Source organism: Vulpes vulpes, chromosome 14, assembly GCF_048418805.1.
Source record: "Vulpes vulpes isolate BD-2025 chromosome 14, VulVul3, whole genome shotgun sequence".
Classification (NCBI taxonomy): domain Eukaryota; kingdom Metazoa; phylum Chordata; class Mammalia; order Carnivora; family Canidae; genus Vulpes; species Vulpes vulpes.
In genome coordinates, this window is record NC_132793.1 from 23644484 (window position 1) to 23664353 (window position 19870).

General features: G+C 56.2%; 1 protein-coding gene and 1 long non-coding RNA gene across 4 annotated transcripts in view; one reads left to right on the plus strand and one right to left on the minus strand.

The window, feature by feature from the left end:
- MYH7B (myosin heavy chain 7B) overlaps positions 1-19870 on the minus strand; it is a 38672-nt gene that overhangs the window by 3531 nt on the left and 15271 nt on the right. Inside the window, exons 2-32 of one of the 3 annotated variants that reach the window (XM_072736039.1) lie at positions 19192-19356; positions 17776-17882; positions 17450-17593; positions 16870-17026; positions 16537-16564; positions 15404-15500; positions 13175-13198; positions 12900-12992; positions 12710-12773; positions 11664-11762; positions 11060-11163; positions 10782-10920; positions 10361-10479; positions 10120-10269; positions 9775-9945; positions 8378-8557; positions 8157-8289; positions 7993-8069; positions 7476-7563; positions 7158-7275; positions 5486-5609; positions 5244-5380; positions 4292-4547; positions 3173-3415; positions 2430-2606; positions 2179-2324; positions 1750-1840; positions 1281-1670; positions 566-692; positions 354-472; positions 66-262 (exon numbers count right to left, since the gene is read on the minus strand). In XM_072736039.1, the coding sequence (XP_072592140.1) occupies positions 66-262; positions 354-472; positions 566-692; positions 1281-1670; positions 1750-1840; positions 2179-2324; positions 2430-2606; positions 3173-3415; positions 4292-4547; positions 5244-5380; positions 5486-5609; positions 7158-7275; positions 7476-7563; positions 7993-8069; positions 8157-8289; positions 8378-8557; positions 9775-9945; positions 10120-10269; positions 10361-10479; positions 10782-10920; positions 11060-11163; positions 11664-11762; positions 12710-12773; positions 12900-12992; positions 13175-13198; positions 15404-15500; positions 16537-16564; positions 16870-17026; positions 17450-17593; positions 17776-17882; positions 19192-19282 (4190 nt within the window). In that variant the 5' untranslated portion in view covers positions 19283-19356. Of the gene's footprint in view, positions 1-65; positions 263-353; positions 473-565; positions 693-1280; positions 1671-1749; positions 1841-2178; positions 2325-2429; positions 2607-3172; positions 3416-4291; positions 4548-5243; positions 5381-5485; positions 5610-7157; positions 7276-7475; positions 7564-7992; positions 8070-8156; positions 8290-8377; positions 8558-9774; positions 9946-10119; positions 10270-10360; positions 10480-10781; positions 10921-11059; positions 11164-11663; positions 11763-12709; positions 12774-12899; positions 12993-13174; positions 13199-15403; positions 15501-16536; positions 16565-16869; positions 17027-17449; positions 17594-17775; positions 17883-19191; positions 19403-19870 lie in introns of those variants that run through there. The other 2 variants (XM_026009836.2, XM_072736040.1) reach the window with 2 other exon arrangements.
- On the plus strand, positions 1768-6792 carry LOC140595370 (uncharacterized). The gene is made up of 5 exons (XR_011996938.1): positions 1768-1856; positions 2066-3857; positions 4355-4532; positions 5132-5179; positions 5258-6792. It is a non-coding gene; the product is annotated as an uncharacterized lncRNA (long non-coding RNA).

Below are 19870 nucleotides of genomic sequence, written 5' to 3' on the forward strand. Positions count from 1 at the left end.
CCTGATGGCTCCGAGGCTCGGGCACCACCCCTTTGTGGTGTCGGGCCTGTGGGCAAGACACTCACTTGGCCTCCTCCAGCTCCTCGGTCCTCTGGATGGCGTCTGCCTCATACTTGCTCCGCCACTGGGCCACCTCGGCATTGGCCTTGGACAGTAGCCGCTGCAGCTCAGCCTGGGCCTCTGCCTCCTCCTCGTGCTGCTCTCGCAAGAGGTCACAGTCGTGCCGCAGAGCCTGGACAGCATGGGCCAGCGCGCTCTTGGCCTGCAGGGACCTTGGGAACCTCAGCACGGGGCCGGGCCAGTGGCCCTAGTGCCCACCCTGCCTGCTTGGGGGCAGCCCGTGGCTGGCCCACCTTGCTCTCCTCTTCCAGCTGCCGCCGCAGTTCCTCTAGGCTCTGGGTGGCAGAGGCCTTCCCCCGGCTCAGCTGGCTAATCAGAGACTCCTTCTCTTCCAGCAGGCGGCTCAGCTCCCCTGCACATGAAGGAGTGAGCCCGCAGGTCATTTGGCCCCTGAGAGGGGTGGCCCCAAGGCCCTGGGGTGGCCCAGCTGAGCCCCTGGCCTCACCACTCTCGGTCTGCAGCCGCCCCCGCTGAGTGCTGGCATCCACCAGCTGCCGCTGCAGCTCTTCCACCTTGACCTTGGCCTCGCTCAGCTGATCCTCATAGGTCCGGCACAGCTTCTCCGCACTGGCCTGGGACCCAGGATCAGAAGTCAGAACACATTTGCCCATCACCAGCAGTGTCCCAGGCTGCCAGTCGGAGGCTGGGACCCTGGGGTTGGGAACTAGGAGGCTAGACACAGGCCCGGTAAGCAAATGGAAAAGCAGAACCCCCAATTAAGGGTCAGAGAGTCTGCTGGACCACGGTTTAAAAAGATGGGTGTCAGAAGTGAGAGGGCCAGGGTGAGTCTGGGATCCTAGAGTCAGAGTTCAGCTGTCAGAACTGGTGGTACAAAGGTCAGGGGTCAAGGTTGGGTTTGCGACAAACAAGATAGAGATCAAGGACTGAGACATTAAAATTAGATGCTAGGTCACAAATGACCTGGAGTCAGGGCACAGAGTTTATTAGGAGTTAGGGTTTGAGGTCAGGACTGGCGTGGGGCTAGGGCTGCAAGACAGGTGAGTAGGTCAGGGGACAGGGTCAGGTCCAGGGTCAGCGCTGGCAAGGGGTGGTCAGTGGGTGGGTCACCACCGGAGTAGAATCAGCTCAGAGTCAAGCTGGGTATGGGATGGGAGCTCAGCAGGCAGGGTCAGAGGCTGGGTCAGGAAGGGGGCGGACACCTTGCCACGGGCCAGAGTCTCCACGTTGGCACCCAGATCATCCACCTCCATGCGGAGCTCGCTCTTCTCCTTTTCCAGCTTCTGCCGCACCCGCTGCAAACTGTCCACCTGCTCGCCCAGCTCGGCCGCACTCTCGGCCTGCTTGCGGCGCAGGGCAGCCACGGTGGCCTCGTGCCGCAGTGCTGCCTCCTCCAGCTCCCGCCGCAGCCGGCCCAGCTCGGCCTCCCGCTTGCGGCACCCCTCCCGCTGCCCCGCTGATGCCCCGCCAGCCTCCTCCAGCCGCTCGCTCAGCTCCTCCAGCTCCCGGGCCACTTCGGCCCTCTGCTTCTCCACGCGGGCCCGGGCTGCCCGCTCGGCCTCCAGCTCCTCTTCCAACTCCTCTGCCCTAGCCTGGGGATGGGCAGATGGCAGCAGTCACCTCCATGGGCCTCTGGCCCTGGCCATTCCCACCCCCATGCCCCATACACACCTGCAGTTCCTTGATCTTCTTCTGTAGCTGCGCCCCAAGGAGCTGCTCATCCTCCACCCGCAGGTTCAGCTGACTTAACTCCGAGTCCTTCCTGGAGGTTGTGCAAGGTGTGAGCCAGGGCAGCGCCGACCTTCCATCAACCTCCCTGGACGTTCCCCCGCCTCCCAGCCCTCCCACCTCCCTGCTCCTTGCCTGGGACACCAAGCCCTAAGGGACCTCACGCCACCCCAACCATCCCTCTCAAATCCCCAGCCTGGAGCCTGCCGCCTACACCCTAGTGATCCCCGCCTCCATCCTCCATATTCAACTTCCACAGGGATGCAGAAGTGACCATAGAGTCCAGAGGGAGAAATGGGGCACAGGCTTCGGAGACTGCCTGCAGGCCAGGGGGTCAGGTCTGCTGCCCCCCCCCCCCAACCCCATCCCTACTTCTTGAGCTTCTCCTCCAGCTGCTGCTTGTCCTGGGCAGCGTCTGTCACCGACTCCTGCGTCAGTTTCAGGTCACCCTCAAGCTTGCGCTTCGCCCGCTCTGTGTCCATGCGCAGCTTCTTCTCTTGCTCCAGGGAGCACTCCAGCTGTGAAGCCAGAGGGGTGGGCAGGCTCAGCCACCAGGCATGGCAAGCCATCGTCCCAACTGCTCCAGCCCCACTACACAGGCCTCTGCTGTGGCCGGGACTCACATCTTCCACTTGCTGCTCCAGCCGGAGCTTGGCCTTGGCCAGTGTGCTCACACGGTCCTCCTCGGCCTGCAGGTCACCCAGGGCCTGCTGGTGGGCCTCCTGCAATGCCTTCTTTTCCTTGGTCAGTCGGGCCACTGACTCGTCCAGGGCCGCCATCTCCTCTGTCAGGTTCTTCACCTGTGCCAGGGTCACCGTGAGGATGCCCCTCCCACACTGTGGTCCGAGAAGCCACCACACCAGGTCACAGTATCCGCCCCTTCCAACTAGAGAGCCTGGAGCAAGTCACTTCACCCTGAACTTCAATTATCAATAGATGCCAGTTTCCTTCAGTGTAACATGTTCTAGACAGTCCTGGCTTCCCCTGGGAGCACCTGAGCAAGCAGCCCACCCCCAGCCTCCTTTCCCCTCCCAGTGCCCCAGCAGCACATGGCATCAGAGGCCTCTAGGGGCTGCAGAGCTGGGAAAGCAGCTTCCTACCCCTTAAGAGGCTTGTTGGCCAGGATGGATGACAAATGCCAGCATCTGTGGAGCACTGCCATGTGCAAAGCCCAGGGTGAGTGCTAGCAGAAGCTGGTTACACACTGAATTCCCCCACCACTCTAAGGAGGTAAGTACTGCTATGAACCCCATTGGGCAGATGAGCAAACTGAGGCCCACAGAGAGGAAGCAAGCTGCCCAAGGCCACCCAGCAGGCATGCCTTCGAGCCGGGAGAGAGAGAGAAAAGTCTCGGCCAGGCCCACACCTTGTTCTCTGTGGCTTGTTTCTCCTTCTCTGCCTTGGCCAGCGTCAGCTCCAGGTCATCAATGTCCTTCTTGAGCTCCGTGCACTCGTCCTCCAGCTTGCGCCGGCGGGCAGCCAGGTCGGCGTTCACCTCCTCCTCATCCTCCAGCCGCTCACTCAGCTCCTTCACCTTTGCCTCCAGCTGCACCTTGGACTTGATCAGCAAGTGGCAGCGCTCTTCCGCGTCTGCCAAGTTGTCCTGCTCCTGGAGAGGGACGTGGGGAATGAGCCAGCCAAGGGACCCCAGGCTAGGCCCTGGAGCAGGAGGTTCATGTATCTGGGCAGAGGTCTGACAGCCATGCGAACTGGGCTCTGGGGACCAGGAATGCCTGTGACCTTCCTGCTTGTGGCCCCAGGGGTCTCAAGGGTGGTAGAATGAGGGTGGGCTTGAGGAGATGGGAGGGCAGGGGCAGAAGTGGTACCCTGGAGAGGGGAACCTCCATCACACAGGCTGGGGGTGACCCAGAGGGACATCCCAACAAAGGCTCTAGGGGAGAAGCTCTGGGCTGAGGCCTTCTCTCCCACCTCAACCCATTTCCTCACCACCTGGCTGCCTCACACTCCCCTGCACTAGCAGCTGAATTTGGTGACCACACCCCGCCTTCCCACCACCATGTCTCCAGAGCCACCGTGAGCCTGGCACACAGGTGAGACTCAAGGTTTGCGGCAGGAAGGAATGGCTCTGTGGCTTGGGGAGATTCCAGACCCCAGGTCCCTGCCACCTGGGTTCCCGCAAGCAGGGAGCAGGGGTGTGTCTCAGGGAGGGCAGGGGAGAGGGGGCTCCACCGTGGCTCCAGCAGGGAGCCCAGAGAGCACTGGTTCAGGAGCATCAGGACACGTGGACAGACTCTGGGGGGGGGGGGGGGGTCGCTAAGCATGGATGTGAGCACACCAGCCACATCTCCCAGCACATCTGGGACTGGGAAGAAAGATCCAGATCCAGAGCACCCACGGTGTACCAGGTCCCCCCTGGCCGGGGAGGGGCTGATTATGTATTTCCTCAATGCAGCCTGGGGTTCTCTGGGGTGCCAGGGGGCACAGGTCACCAGGGGAAACCCCTCTCTTCCCTTCTCCCACTCACTGCCTGCAGCTGCAGGGCCAGGTCGTTCTTCTCCTGGGTGACACTGACGTGTGTCTCCTCTAGCTCCTGGCGCTTGGCCTCCGCAGTGGCCAGCGCCCCTCGCAGTCCCCGCAGCTCTGCCCGCAGGGCTGCCAGCTCCTCCTCCGCCTGTGCTGAGCGCAGCAATGGCTTCATCTTGAAAAAGAGCTTCATCCATGACCAGTTCTTGACAGCGTTGAAGGCACGGATATTCCACTGGATGGTAAACAGCGCGTCCCTGGGGAGGGAAAGCCACAGGTGGCTGGGAGGCTTGGGGCTGTCCCCTCAGAGGGCACCTGCCCTGGGCGAGGCTCCTACTCAACACTTAAGCATGTGATCTCTTTTCATCTTCCCAGCAGCCCTTCCAAGGGGGTCTAATGCCTCTGCTTTATAGGTGAGGTCGAGAGAGAAAGAGGCTGAAGGGCAGATGGCCTGCCTCCAGGCCAAGGGCTCACAAGCCCTAAATGTCCTGGTGCCCTTGCAAGTGTCCTGAAGATACCAGGAATGTACCCAGATACACTGTGGGCCCTGGGGCATTCTTAGTTGGTCTCAGACTCACACGGCCCTTCTGCTGCTGCTGGAGATAATCACAGTGCCCACCTCCATGGGAGCGTTGTGCACTTTAACCAACATAATGCAAATAAAGCCTCTTGCCTGGGACCTGGCACTTAGAGTCTTGGAAAACATTGCGGGTCATTATTATCGTTCGGGCCACACTCTGGGTAGCCTACAGTGGAGAGAAAGGTGCTCTTGCCCCACTTTTTGAGGGGAGGAAATGCAAACTGGCCCGTGAGGGGCATAAAACAGAACCTTGCCCTTCAGAGCCACCTGGCCAGCCCCGGGGATAAGCTGACCCAGATGACAGAGAAGGTGAGTGTGGCGAGCCTGGGGGTCCTGCCCCCATTCCTGGCCCCTGCTCCCATCCCACACACACCTGCCCCCAAGCAGGCGCTGGTACTCGAGGCGCATGAGGCGGCCCCGGCTCCGTGCCTGCAGCAGTGTCAAAACCTTGGCCAGACGCTGGTCACGAAGCTCCTCCAGAACACCAAGGAGCCCAGCTTTGAAGAACACCTGGGGTTAGGAGATGTACCAGGTGTAAATCCCAACCGCCTGCATGGCTCCTGTCCACTGTGACCACCCACACCTCGGCCAGCCCTCAGTCCCATGTGTCCTGACCTTGGTGTGGCCAAACTGGTACTGGGTATGGTCAATGTCCAGGGAACCCAGGAGCTTCTCTGTGGCCTTCCTGCTGTCCACGAAGGTGTCATCCGGGATGGCACTGGGGTTCAGGATGCGGTACCTGGGAGAGCAGGGAAACACTGGTGAGGAGGAGGCCAGACAGGGAAGCTTAGCAGAGGCTAGACAGAGGCTCCAGGGGGGGTCCCAGCTGAACAAGCCAGCAGGGGAGCATGGTGGCAACGGTGGGGGAAGAGGTTGTGTGTGAGCACATTCTGCTTAAAAACTATGGGTTGCATTTAAATGCATTCTTTAAGTTCTCTAAGAGATTGTGTTTACAACAGGCATGCCGCACTTTCAAGAATATAAAGGTGATACAGTATGGTGTATCAAAGCTCAAGGAACATTTGAGGAGAATCTGAAACAAGAACAAGGGTTCCTAGCATGCCCACGGCCAGGGGTCTGGGTGGTGGCCACACTATGAAGGCCAGAGAAATACGAAGAGCCCTCCTGAGGGGGCTGGTGAACAAAGCACAGCTCGCTAGGCTATGGGCTATTTCACAGCCATAACACAATGAGTGATGCTACATGTCCCTATACATTTGTCCAAACCCACACAATGTCCACCACCATGAGCAAACTCTAAACTACAGACTTTGAGTGGTTATGGTGTGTCATCAGCTGTAACAAATGTCCCACTCTGGTGGAGGATGCTGATCCTGGGGGAGGCTATGCATGTGGGGCGGGGGTTACAGGTACATCGGAAATCTAGGTACTTCCCCCTTCATTTTGCTATGAACCTAAAATTGCTCTAAAAAATCAATTAAAAGAAGAAAAAGGTGATGGTTCAGACTTATGTCTGCTGACAAGGAGCATTCTCTTTCTCTTACATGAGAAAAACTCACAAAACAAGGGTTGGAGGAGAGAGGTTGACAGCGTGCACACACACGAGAAAGTACGTGTGGAAGCATGCCCGCCACACTTGTGTCTGTGTGTAGGGGTCGGTCAGTGTGGATAAGCATAGGGACTTCAGGAGAGGGAGGGAACTGTTGGCGCCTAGAACCTAACAAAATCAAACTTGGGGAGGGGAGGGAGCGCACTGGCTGGTATCACATGAAGTCTAGTCTATGGTGGCCCCTCACTCAACTCCCAAATCCACACTCAGCTCGGTGTGCCCCTCTTCAACTTCTCTTCTCGACATCTGCTGAAGACATTTCAAACTTGACTTGTTCAAAGTGGAACTCAATCCACTATCCCTCTACCCCAAAAAATATATTAAAAAAACAAACAAACAAACAAACAAAAAAGTCTTGGTATCTCAGTAAATCTACCACCAACTCCCCAGTTGCTCAGGCTCAAAACCTGGGATCATCCTTGTCTTTTTCTTATTCCCTATCCAATCTACCAACATGGCCTATTGGCTACACCTCAAACACTTACCCCAAGCCACCCAGTATGCTCCCATCTCCGCTGTCACCATCTCCCCCTGAGAAGCCTGCCCAGTCATTTCCCTGGTCCCGGTGTTCCCCTCAGGAACTGAATCTCAGTCCTGGGACCCTGGACCCATTTGGCGTGGTGTGTGCCCTTCCCATTCCCTCAGACCGCTGCCTCTACCTAGGGAGGAGCAAGGGGGCTTTGGGTAACAGGGAGGCATGGGCAGGGAGACACCCACCGCTGCCTGAAGTCGGCATAGAGCAGCCTATTGGGGAATCCTTGGCGACAGATCCGGATCCCCTCCAGAACCCCATTGCAGCGCAGCTGGTGTAGCACTAAGAAGGCATCCATGACCCCTGGACATGGGGATGGTTAGAGGGTAAGGTTAGAGGGCCATGAACACCCCACCATGCCCCAGAGACAGACCACCAGCCCACACATGGGCTTCCTATGAGACTGGTGTGGGCCGGAGGAGAGGGAAGACCCAGCTTCTAAGTCTGCCCTATCCCCTCCCTCTGATGCCCCCACACCACCCACCCAGCCTTGGGGTGACTACCTGGGGTCTTGTTCTCATTGGGGACAATGCAACGGACAAAGTGGGGCTGTGTGGCCCGCAGGTTGGTCATCAGCTTGTTGAGGTTCTCCTGGGGGTGGGAGGAGAAGGCACAAGAGGGGCAAGAAGCAGAATTGGAAACCATAGCGGATCAGCCTGCTAAGGACTGGAGAGCCAGGTGTCTGAGCATGCCTCTGCACACCTGTCCTTTCACTCAGTTCCTTGTGCCCCTCTTCCCTCTTCTGCTTGACTGGGTCCCTCTCACTGTCACCGAAGCCTTCACTCCCCCCGCCCCATCTCCATTCTCTCCCATCAGTCCCCCCACCCAGTGGCCCCACAGCTCCCTGCCCAGGCAGCATGGGGACGGGAAGCAGCACAGACTTGCTGTGATGTTCACGTGGAGAGGAGTTAAACATCACTGCAAGTCTTAACAGCCGCCCGCCCAGGGTGCAAGGGACAGAGCAGGGTCAGGGATGGAGCCCAGCGGGGGAGGGCCTGCTTGGGTCAGCCTGGGCCTCACCTTGTGCAGCTGGGACACCGTCTGGAAAGACGCTGCCTTCTTACGCTTCTCCTTCACCCCAGACTTGGGGGGCTCGGCTAGGAGAGAGAGGGGACCCGGTCACTCCAGGGGACGTCACTCTGGGAGTACCCGACAGGATGGCGACATTGTCCTTCTGTACTCACTGGAGCAGGAGCCTGCGTAGTTCTCATAGAGGGTAGCCAAGAGCTTGTTCTGCGACTTTTGGAAGATAGGGACCACCGTCTCATTCAGCGGGTCCTTGTTTTTCTCCAGCCAGCCCACGATGCTGTAAGGCACCTTGCAGAGACCAGACAGGTGCTGAGCAGGGAAGGGGGGGTGTGCACCAAGAGCAGGGAGGAGGGCTGGGATTCTGACAGGCACCTACCACGCCTGCATAGTGGACCACCTCAAAGTGGGCCTGGTATTTGCGCTTCTTGTCAGGCCGTGGCTGCTGGAAATTAGGTGATTTCCCCGCGTGATTGTCATACAGCTTTGCCCGAAAGCTGGCGTCTGAGGCCTTGGGGAACATGCACTCCTCCTCCAGGATGGACAGGATGCCCAGTGGCTGGGGACAGGAAACAAGCCTGAAAGGCTGCCCTGAGGCCAGCCCCATCCTGGCTGGGCCAGATCCCCATATCCTAGAGCCCCTTCTTCTGGAAGCCTCCCCATACCCCTAACCCCCTGCTGGGAGGAACAGAAACCAGACAGGTACCCAGGAGTCCTGTCTTCTAAAAGAGAAGTTTGTGGTTTGGCTGCCAGGCCCCTTCTCCAGCTCTAGGCTGTCCTCTGTGCTCCCAGGGGCCCAAACCCAAACTGGCACCTGTTGCCACTCACGTCCCGACATCTGTGCTCGTTCTCTCTCTCTCTCTCTCTCTCTCTCTCTCTCTCTCTCTCTCTCACACACACACACACACACACACACACACACACACACACACAGTATAATTTAAAAAAAAAAAAAGCAGTTTAAATTTTGGCTTCCTCACTTACTAGCAGGGGGCCCTTATGCCTCAACTCCCTAACCTGCAAAGTGACAAAATGAATACTTTCAGTGATTTCACAGCAAAAAACTACTGAGCACCCAAATGTGCAGATAACAGAAATGCATAAAAATCACCTGCTGCATGAACTATTGCTGCTTATTCAACAACGTTCAAAATTCAAAACACATTTTCGGAGAAAAACTAAGATGAGAAACAAAAGTGGGTCTATGGAAAAAAATGTACGCCCAGGATAAAGGGTTTGGAGACTCACCAAGGTGCCCAGATACAGGCTGTACGAGGCACAGATTTAGTGGGAAACATTTTTTTCCCTCTTCTGATTTTTCAAATTTTCTTTGATTTCTTTCTTCTCCTCTTTGTACAATGGGGACATAGGTGTGACCAATCAAATAAAGAAGCCAGTGGACCCAGTCCTGCTGCCCCCAGGGCAGTTCTGAAGGTCCTAGGAAACTGTGGCTGCAGTGGAGCCTTAGGAACTGCAGTCGTGCGTGCCCATGGGGCTGCTGTCAACAGTGCTGGGGTGCACGCTCACACAAACTCACCAACACACATTCACACCACCTCCAACAAACCTCACATCCATGCACGCTGCCATTCACACACACAAACGGAAATACAGAGTCATAGCCACACTCAGATACACAAGCTCACATCAAAGCACAATCACACACGCACATGTATGCTTGCACACATTCACTCACCAGCCAGCACACATTTCCTCCTGCCCCCTCACCACACCCACACTCCACTTTCCTTGCAGTGACTTTGGCCCAGGCCTCACCTTCTCGATGAGGTCAATGCAGGGCTGCAGGTCCAGGCCAAAGTCGATGAAGACCCAGTCGATGCCCTCCCGTTTGTACTCCTCCTGCTCCAGCACAAACATATGCTGGTTGAAGAACTGCTGTAGCTTCTCGTTGGTGAAGTTGATGCACAGCTGCTCGAAGCTGTTAAACTGCAAAGGGAGGCGCTGGGCTCAGCGGTCGGGGACAGGGAGACCCACAGAGGATCGGCGATGTGCATGACTTCACCCCCACCTCCAGGCAGAAGCCCAGGGCTCCTACCCCTCCCCACCCGTGGTCCTCCACCCTGGGAGGAACAGAGCCCAGGGGCGTAAGCCTGCTCTCACCTCAAAGATCTCAAAACCAGCGATGTCCAGGACTCCGATGAAGAACTGACGGGGCAGCTTGGTGTCCAGGGTCTGGTTGATCCGAGACACCAGCCACCGGAACAGTCGGTCATAGGTGGCCTTGGCCAGAGCCCCCACGGCAAACACCACCTGGAGGTGTGGAGAGGCTGGGCTGGGACCTGACAGGGAGGGGTCCCTGCCCCAGCTGTCTCCAGGTGGGCTTGGCCCACAAGTAGCTCACCTGCTCCACACTCTGGCCCTTGGTCACATATTCATTCCCCACACGCACTCGGGGGTGCAGAAGGCCTTTGAGGAGGTCCCCACTGCTGACCCCCATGAGGTAGGCAGCCTTGTCAGCACCTGGCAGGGCACACGACTGGGTTGAGGAGGAGGAGGCTAAGAATAGGCGCACTTGGGGGCTCTATGGGCCTCTGCCTGGGGTCAGGAGACGGAGGCTGGGAGAGTTGAGTTCAGGGCAGGCGAAAGATATGGCTGGGGAGGGTGGTGAGGGTCTGGGGTTGAAAAGTCAGGGGTTACAATCAGAGCCAGGTAAGACTGAGGCCAAAGGCTGTGGACAAGGATTAGGGGTAATGGTCATGGACAAGGCACGGGAATCAGGGTCAAGGTGATGACCACGTCAGACCAGGGTCAGGACCCCTCACTCTCAGTGCCGTCGGCCTCAGCCTGTTCCTCCCGCTGTTTCTGCTTGAACTTCATGTTGCCAAAGTGCAGGAGGGCCCCCACGATCTTATAGCAGGCACCCTTCTCATCTCCACTGAAGCCCAGGATGTCCATGGCATGCTGTGGCAAGGGAAGAAGCATTAGAGAGGTCCAGGGGCCGGCCAAGGGAAGGGCACGGGAGCTACTCCAATCTCTACCCAGCCTCACACATCCCTGCGCCATAGGCATCCGCTCGGCCCCTCTCCTACCACAGACGTACATCAGTGGCCATGAGCTCTTCCCCATCATCCATGTTGTCCACGGTGATGACACCCTGGCTGCAGAAGTGGTAGTCATAGGGGTTCATAGACAGAAGCAGCATATCTGGGGGGTACGGAGGAGCAGAGTGGGTTTGTCTGTGTTCACTCAGCTGTTGTCCCAGCCCCCATCCCAGCACAGTAGGTCCTGGGGCCACCCTGCAGGAGACTCTAGGGCCCTCCCAGGACTCCCCATAGCTGAGTTTCTCACCCCCTCCCCCATGCTCTTGGCTTTTTTTCTTTGTGGTTCTCTGAGGAATGAGCCCAGGCCCCATGCTGGGTGACAGGGCACAGGGAGGACCACACTCTGCCCTTTTAGGGCTTGCAAGAGAGGGGAACTGCTGGGCCGAGACAGAGCCAGTGCTTCCCCCTTGGTGCTGGATGAGGCCTCTCCAGACCCAGGACACCAGAAGGGACAACCTTGCCAGGGCAGTGACACCAAGGGGCCTGTTCTCCAGTACAAGGAGAGAGCTCAACAATAACCAGAAGTCCCGGCTAATGAGCAAGGGGAGAGTCCCAGTCCCCCCGCGGGCTCTGACTCCCACTCTATCCATCCCTGACCCTCACCCTGTAGCTCTGGCTTCTTCCCCGAAAGGATCTGGTAGTAGACGTGGTAACCACGCTCACCAGGCAGCTGGAAGATCACTCGGGACTTCTCCAGGAGATCTGGGATAAAGAGGAGCACTGGCCTACCATCCCCTGTACCTCCCCAGAGTGGGTCACCCCATCTAGGGCTGAGGGGGCAGGGAGGAGGTACCCATGAGGGCCAAGGGTGTGGAGAGAGGCACTGTGTCCACACAAGTGCCAGCACGTACTGAAGGGTGTGTCTCTATCAGCGTATGCGCAGTCGTGGGAATGTGTGTCTGTAGGTCTGTGTGTCTGTTTGGGGGGGGGGGTGTCCTTTTTTCATCTGTGTTTTCATTCCTTCACCCACAGAACACGCTCCTTCCCTCCAGAGCAGACCTGGTGTGTTGGTGTGTGTGTTTGCAAAGGAGTCAGTCAGGGAGTGAATTAAAAGGCTCCCTGGTCACACACCTGCACTTATCATCAAGGTCTGGCCATGCATCCCAAGGTGGGGAATGGTCAGTGTGGGGCCTCTCTGCACATGCAGCCTGGGACCTGGTGTCTGAACAGTGCAGCTCAGTCAGGTGGGATGGGCAACAATCCCCAAGAGAGAGGAGGGTAGGCTTCCAGGAAGGACGGAGACTCTATGTGTACATGAGTCTGGGGCCAGGGAGCAGAGAAAGGACTGAGGTGGGGTAAGGACTGAATCACAAAGCTCCTGACTGGCCCAATAAGGATCTGTGTCTCCATTTTAATGTAACAGAATCTAGAAAAGGTTTTTAAGCAGAAACATAATGTGATCATATTAGTGTCTGAGAAAATATTGCTCTGGTTATAAGATCAAGCAGAAGAACAGAGGCTGGGAGGCCATGTGGAGGCTGGTGGAACGTTACAGGTGAGAGTAAGGTGGCAGAGGCTGGGCAGTGGCCAGGGGATGGAGAGAAACAGGTGAGAGCCCCAGGGACTTGAGGATAGATCCTCAATCCAAACAGAAAGACCCAGGTCTCTGTCCCCCATCCCCACCTTTTCCCACCTTCCCCTAGACTCACAGCTGTCGATATCTGCAGATGCCAGCTTCCCAGAGGGACCGAAGTGAATGCGGATGAACTTGCCCTATGGGCAAAGGAGTACACTCAGCTGAAGTCCAGCCACCCAGGGGGTACTAGTTGCTGAAAGCTCCCACCACCTCCAACTCCCTGCTGCTAACCCCCACCCACCTCTCCCATGGTGGACACTCACAAAGCGGGATGAGTTGTCATTCCGCAGGGTCTTGGCATTGCCAAAAGCCTCCATAGCAGGGTTAGCCTCAATGATTTGATCCTCGAGGGTGCCCTGGTAACAGCAGGGTGAAGGGCCCATCAGCCCTGGTGCCACTGAGGGGGGGACCAAGGTGCCCAGTGGTCCTGGATATCAGCCTATCTTGGACCTCTGGTGGGGAAAAGGAAAGGGGGCTCCCCAGGGCTTCATTATCATTGCTTGCCCTACTCACATTGACTTACCCCATAATTACTTACCCCAGTCTTCGTAGCCAGAAATTGCTGGAGAGAGAAGGAAGACAATGTTAGAAAATATGAGGTCTCACGAGGCCGGCGGATGGGGTGGCAGTGGTTAGCAGGACAGTGAATGTTAGTCACCCAAATGTGTAGCCCCCAACCCCACTCCCAGACCCTGTCAGCACTGTTAGGAGAAATGCTAGAAAGTGGGAGAAGACCTGGCCCTAGTCAGGAGCCTGAGGCAAGGGACTATGTCTCGGGATCTCCTCCTTGCAGCCTTTCCCCTCCCCCAGTTGTCTCTGGCCTCTTCTATATCCCTTCATTTTCCAAACTCCAAGAAGTGGCCCCTGCCCCAAAGCCCTAGATCTTCCTGACTAAAATCTACTCCCCTTCAGAGCCCAGCTCAAATGCCCACTTCTAAGGAAGGCTTCCCTGTGCTCTGATGCTAGAAGAGCCCTCTTGCTGTTCAAAACTTCTCACCCCTCACTTCCCCCGGTGAGAGTCCTTCACCCTTTTCCTTTGTATTGTATGAGCTACACCTGTGTACTATTAGACATGATGGCCCTGCCAGGTGCAGATTATTGGTCCTAATTTGCAAATGAGGACAGTATGACTCAGAGCAGGGGCATGATCTCCAGGCCGTGTGGTGAGTGAGGGGCAGGGTGGGCACTGGGCCCAGGCATCCTGCCTCCTATGCCACCATAGCCACTGCAGGTCTCGTCTAGAGGGACTTGCTGGATGGTGAGGATCTCCCTCCCCTCCTCTCTTGGACTCATCCTTGTTTTCTGTCCATGTCCCCTTCCTTCCCCACCCTGGCTCCCTACAGCCTGGGGAGGAAGGGAGACAAAGGAAGGAATGGATTCTGGAATGCCCAGTGCCAGGCCACCAGAGTACTAAGGTTATTCACTCACCTCCAGGGAGCCCAAGACTTAAAAATTCCCCCAGAGACATGGCTGGAGGGACAGAGGCCGGGGGGAAATGGCAAGAGCCCTCCTCCTGAGCTCTGCCCCACACACTCATGTCCAGGCCTTTTGGACAGGGCTCTCTATGGCACATGTAGTCAAATTTGGGGCTGAGAGAAGGGGGGCGGCTGATGAGGCTTTTAAGTCCCAGCATCCAGGGACCCTGTGAGCCAGCCTTTCTTTCCACTTCCCTTGCCTGACACCCCCATGCTCCACTGTGCAGGTTTCCTTTCTGCCCCACCCTTCCCAGCTGCACCCCTGCCAGCTCTGACCTCTCCCGTTACTGGACCAAGCCCCAACTTTCTGCAGCATCCTCAGAGGCACTGTGGGGGGTTCCAAAATGGGGTGAGGGAAGGAGGGAGCAAAGAGCACCAAAAAGTCAACAGCAAAAACAAAACAACAAAAACAACCACCACAACAACAAAAAAACAAAACTGAAGGGAAAAACAAAAACAAAAGCAAGAAAATCAAATGGGGAAAAAGGAAAAAGCAAAAAGAAAAACAACTTTAAAATGGAAAAAAAGCAACGAAAAAGAAGAAAGAAAAATGCCCCAGAATAAAGCAAGGCTTAACAGGACCAGGAGTGGGGGCTGGGTGGGAGGTGGCCTTGGGCTTCTGGAAAGAAAAAGCAGCCCATTTTGGGGTGGAGGGGCACACCCAGAACTCTGAAGAGCTGGCTTTGGGGGTTAGAAATGAATGTTACACCCGGAAAACAAAAATAAAACAAAATATTGGTTCCCCATTATTTCAGAAATTTCAAAAATCCGTACAGAAATCACAGGGTGAGAAATTTCCCCCTGACCCTGGCTGTTGGGAGTGCCAAGTGCCCTTGGCTCTGGTTAGATTCCAATAAGCCTGCTTTTTGATTGACAGGTAATTGTGTCTTTAGAGCATGAAAACCAAGAAAATAATCACTTCATAGTAAAAGCAGCCTATTTGGTAAACTTTTTGAAAATACAAAAGTCAGGATGGAAGGCAAAATTACAGAAGAAGTTTAGGAACAACTATGGTCCAGCCCCTCTGTGTTACAGATGGGGCCATTGAGGCAGGCCCAGAATTGGGTCCCATGGTATGGACGAGGCGGTCACAACCTCTCTCCTGGTCAAGTCTTGCTCAGGCCAGAGTCCACCACCAGGGTGGGAGGCTCAGGCAGGGCTAGAGGCTCTGGGGAATCAATTTTTAAAAAAAGAATTTAAAAAGAAAAAAGAGAGAGAGAGAGAAAGAAAAAAATAAATAGTGAGAAGCAGTGGGAAGAGTGGGGAGTGGCGCCCGTGTGGGCGAGTCTTACGGCCTTCTTGCCCGGCCCGTCTCCCAGGGCAGCGACGATGGCAAAGTACTGAATGACCCGCTTGGTGTTAACCGTCTTACCGGCCCCCGACTCTCCGCTTAGACGACACAAACAGGAGTCACCAAAGCCCATCTGGCCACTCTAATCGCCCCCACTCCCCAACACCCCACCCCTCAAGCAGGGCCACTCTTTCCCCCCACCCAGCTCCCAACTCATGACCCCCAACTCAAAACCCTCCAGAGACAGATCAACCCTCAGAGGTGTGGAGTTGTTTACAAAGCAAGCCAGGACAGAACATCCGTGTGAGATGAGAACGCACGTGATGACGCCACTGTCTACTGAGCACTAACTTCCTACCAGACACTGGGTCAATTGCTTTACCTGTTCTGGCTCATTTAAGCCCTTAGAATCCTTGTAAGGCAGGCACCATTATCACCCCTATTTTATGGGTAAGGAAATGCGACTCAGGGAAGTTACATAAATGTCCCTGCTGTGTGCCAGGCACATACATTAACTCACTGAATCCTTACAGCTCTGCATGGTAGGTAGGTAGGATTGTTCTGCTCTATGAGACTCAGGGGCCCAAGGGTACCAGCAGGAAGTAGACATGTGAGAATTTGAACCCAGATCTTTCTGATTTTACAGGCCTTGCTTTTAACCACCCGGCTGCATACACACACACACACACACACACACACTCACACACAATGTCCACACTGACTTGGCTGGACATGAAACTGGCATGTAAGAATTCCACCACTTTCTCATGGGGGCAAATGAAAAATCAAAGCAAGATTCAGAGACAAGGAGATTGTAAGGAGGAAAGGGAGAGTAATCTCCTCCCTCCCAATGAGCCAGAATCATAATTCCCCAAAGATCAAGGGGACTAGGGGAGTATCACAGCTGGTTATCACCCTGGTGCTTCGGTATCCCTTCCCTGGTCACCGGGACACAATGCATCTCCCCCGCCTGGGGGCAGAGAAAACGGTCTAATTTAGCTTCAGCAGGATGCCAGCTCCAGGCGGTAAAATAAAAGCCCTGCCCTAAGCATTTCGGGGAAATTATTTTAGTTGCACTCCCCTCCTGCCAGGTGGCCAGCACTTCCCACCACACCCCCAGAGCCCCACACTCACGTGATCAGCATGGACTGGTTCTCTCGGTCTGGAGGAAAGGGGAGGAGACAGAGAAGTTAGCCAAGGTGAGGAACCAGCCACAGGTGGAACACTGTGAGTATCCATGGCACTGGGGCAGCCCCTCCACCACCCAGGGCCAGAAACCAGAAGGACCAGGTGGGATCGTCCAGACTGGCCAGCTCCCACTTGGAAAGATGGGTCGCTATGCTGGACACTCCAGCAGGATCAAAAGGAAAGCAGTACACGTGGAGGGAAAGGGGTCCTTTACAGAGGCCTCACTGGAGCAGGAGAAGAGGTCTTGGGTGAGGGGAGAGGAATCAAGGCGGCTCTTACTGCGCAGCATGTCATTGTAGGCGTTATCTGCCACTGCATATATGTGGGGTGGGGCCTCCGAGCGGCGCTTTCCCTTGTAAGCAGCCACCACGGAGGCCGTGTAGACCGGGAGCCATTTGTAGGGGTTGATGGTGACACAGAAGAGGCCCGAGTACGTCTGAGGAGAGAATGTAAAGTGGATTATTGAAGGCCAAGTTCCCATCCTCTGGCCCCAGCCCTCACGAAACCGTGACCCTTGCCACATGCGCCAAGGAATCACTTAAAGTGCCCCGCCACACCCTCTGTGGCTCTCCTAGCCCGCCCAGCCCTGACTCCGGCCCCCCGCAGCCCGGGGCCCCACCTCCACATTGCCACGCCAAGCCTCCCAGCTGCAGCTCCACCCCTACACTCCTGGAGCCGAACCGCCCCCAGCCCCGCCCCAGCGCGGGGCCCCGCCTTCCCAGGGCCATGACATCACCCTACCCCCGCTGGCCCCGCCCCTTCCCCGGGCCCAGGGCCCTAGCGCAGGGGCTCTTCCCCTAGCCCCGCCCCTACCTCTATGGCCCCACCCCCGCCACACACAGCCTGGCCCGCGGCTCACGTAGATCATCCAGCGAGCGTAACGCTGGCGCAAGTTGTGCAGTACTGCTGCCTCGTTGAGGTGCGTCATCATGGCCATGTCCTCCAGCAAGTCAAAGCGCGGAGGGTTCATGGGCTGCAGCTCTGCTTCGCGCACCATCAGCATCTGTCCGGGAGACCATATCGTGGGAGACCTTACCGTGGGGTGGGGTAGTAGGCGGGCAGGAACCTACTGACCTCAGCCTCTTACTCCTGTGCCCTCCCAGACCCCCTTTCATTCCGTGCCCGCTAGCGAGGAGCTGCACCCCCGGGGACAGAGAAGTTAGTCTCAAAAGAGGGGAGCCAAACCTTCTGGTCTTTGGTCTCCACGTTGACTCTGCCCCCAGTAGCCTCCGACTTGATCTCGGCCTCCACATAGGCATCCTGTTCATCAGGTACCCAGACCCTCTTCCTCCCTGGTTAGGGGAGAACATTGGGATTTGAGAAGGGCTGAGGCACATCCAGGGGTGGGGGGCCAAGCTAGGTAGGGTTCTCAAGCCATGTCCATAGAGCTGTTCCCCTCCCATGAGCCCCTTGGTCAGGATGCAGAGAATACAGAGAAGATCCTTCCAAATCTAGGATCCTGGAAGAGCAGAGCTGGGAGAGTCCACAGGGATCTCTTCAGAGGATTCCCTGACTGAGGTAACAGTCCCTCACCACCCTGGATTAGCACTTGGGTTCAGATTCCTGCCTTTGCCATATCTACCCTGCGACCTTGGGAAAATCCCTCATTCTCTCCGTCAAAGGCAAAATATTATGGGCATCTCCTGACATCCCACATGGAGCAGCCCACAAAACCAGGCACACAGTCCTGGGCGGGCGGGGGGGAGGGGAGTGTTTGCCTCCCCCCATTTGGCTGCAGACTCAAACCTACTGCTCCTACTTCTGTCTTGTGTGCATTCCTGCCTGGCCAGTTGGCCCCCAAACTTCAGGGAGCCCATGTTTCATGGTGGCTAAAGGCACAGACTCAGATTGCAGACCGCCATATTCCATTCCCTATCCTGCTACCACCACCAAGTATCTTAGTCAGGACCAGCTACATAACTTGTAGGCCCTGGGGTTAAAGTGCAGGCCCCTGGTTAAAAAAAATTATTACAAATTTCAAGATGGTGATAGCAGAGTGTTAAATCAAACATGAGGCCCTTCTGAGGATGATGCCCTGTGCAACTGCAGAGGGTGCATGCCCATGAAACTGGCCTTGGCCTTGGTCCCCACCTCCCCAGGTTACTGAGATGGCACATGGAAAGTCATCCACTCTGGGCCTGGCACAAAATAAGCACTTGATACACATTGCCTATTGTTATTATTGTCCTATGAGCAAGCCAGGTCATAAATAGTAGTCTTTATTCCTGTCTTTGGCTTTGGCTCTATGGAAAGCACTAAAAATAACTCTAGAACAGGTTTTATGGACACTAGCCTACATACATACCAATCACTCCCACCTTAGGGGCCTCAGGCTCCAGCCACAGACACTGCTCCAGCAGACAAGGAATACTGTCCCATTTTACAGAGGAGCAAACTGAGGCTTGCTCGCAAACATGCAGTGATGTGCACAGGGTCTCTGAGAATGTACTGTTAGGACCCCAGACTCTGAGGGAAAGGGCCAGGACTAAGGCTGTCAGGCCAGAGTGCTCCCTCAGCCCCGAGCTCAGTGCCAGCCCTCCCCAGTCCCGGTCTGAGTCCATAAGGGCCACACTGTGGCTGGACCATTCTGTCTTCACTTACCATCCCACGGGACAGTGTGCACCTTCATCAGGTCCTGATAGCCCTGGCGGAGGTAGCGGGCAGACTCCCCAAGTTCACTCACATCCATCATGGCAGTGGCACTGAGAGGTGGAGGATGAGGGACTAAAAATCTTGGAGGTTCAAGGCAGTCCAAGGCATCAGGCACTGGAAGACGGCAGTGATGGAGGAACTGAGGGACCAGGGGCCCCAAACTGGGACATGATTCATATGGCCTAATACTCAGTGGAGTCCCCATCTCAGCCTCCCTGATGAGCCCCCAACACACACACACACACACACACACACACACACACACACACACACACCAGTGCATCCTTTCCCACAGATACAGAGACTCGTGCCCACCCATGGGGACCCTCACCCTTTGGTTCCAACCTCAACCCTGATCACCCACCTCAGCACCACGGTGAGGGCTGGGAGCTGGGCTACCCCTTTTATTGCCACAGTCAAGGTCAGCGGAGGAGAGCTATGTCAGCAATCTCCACGTGTCACAGCCCCCCCAGCCTGGCCACAGGACACAAAAGGCAAATTCCCTTTTATCTCTACCAGCACAGCCCCTGGGCTATTTTTACCTCCCATTGTCATGGGATCACAAAGGCGGAGAGAGACTCTCTTACTAAGAGATAGGGAGGCTGGGATTCAGAGACCAAGGGGGCAG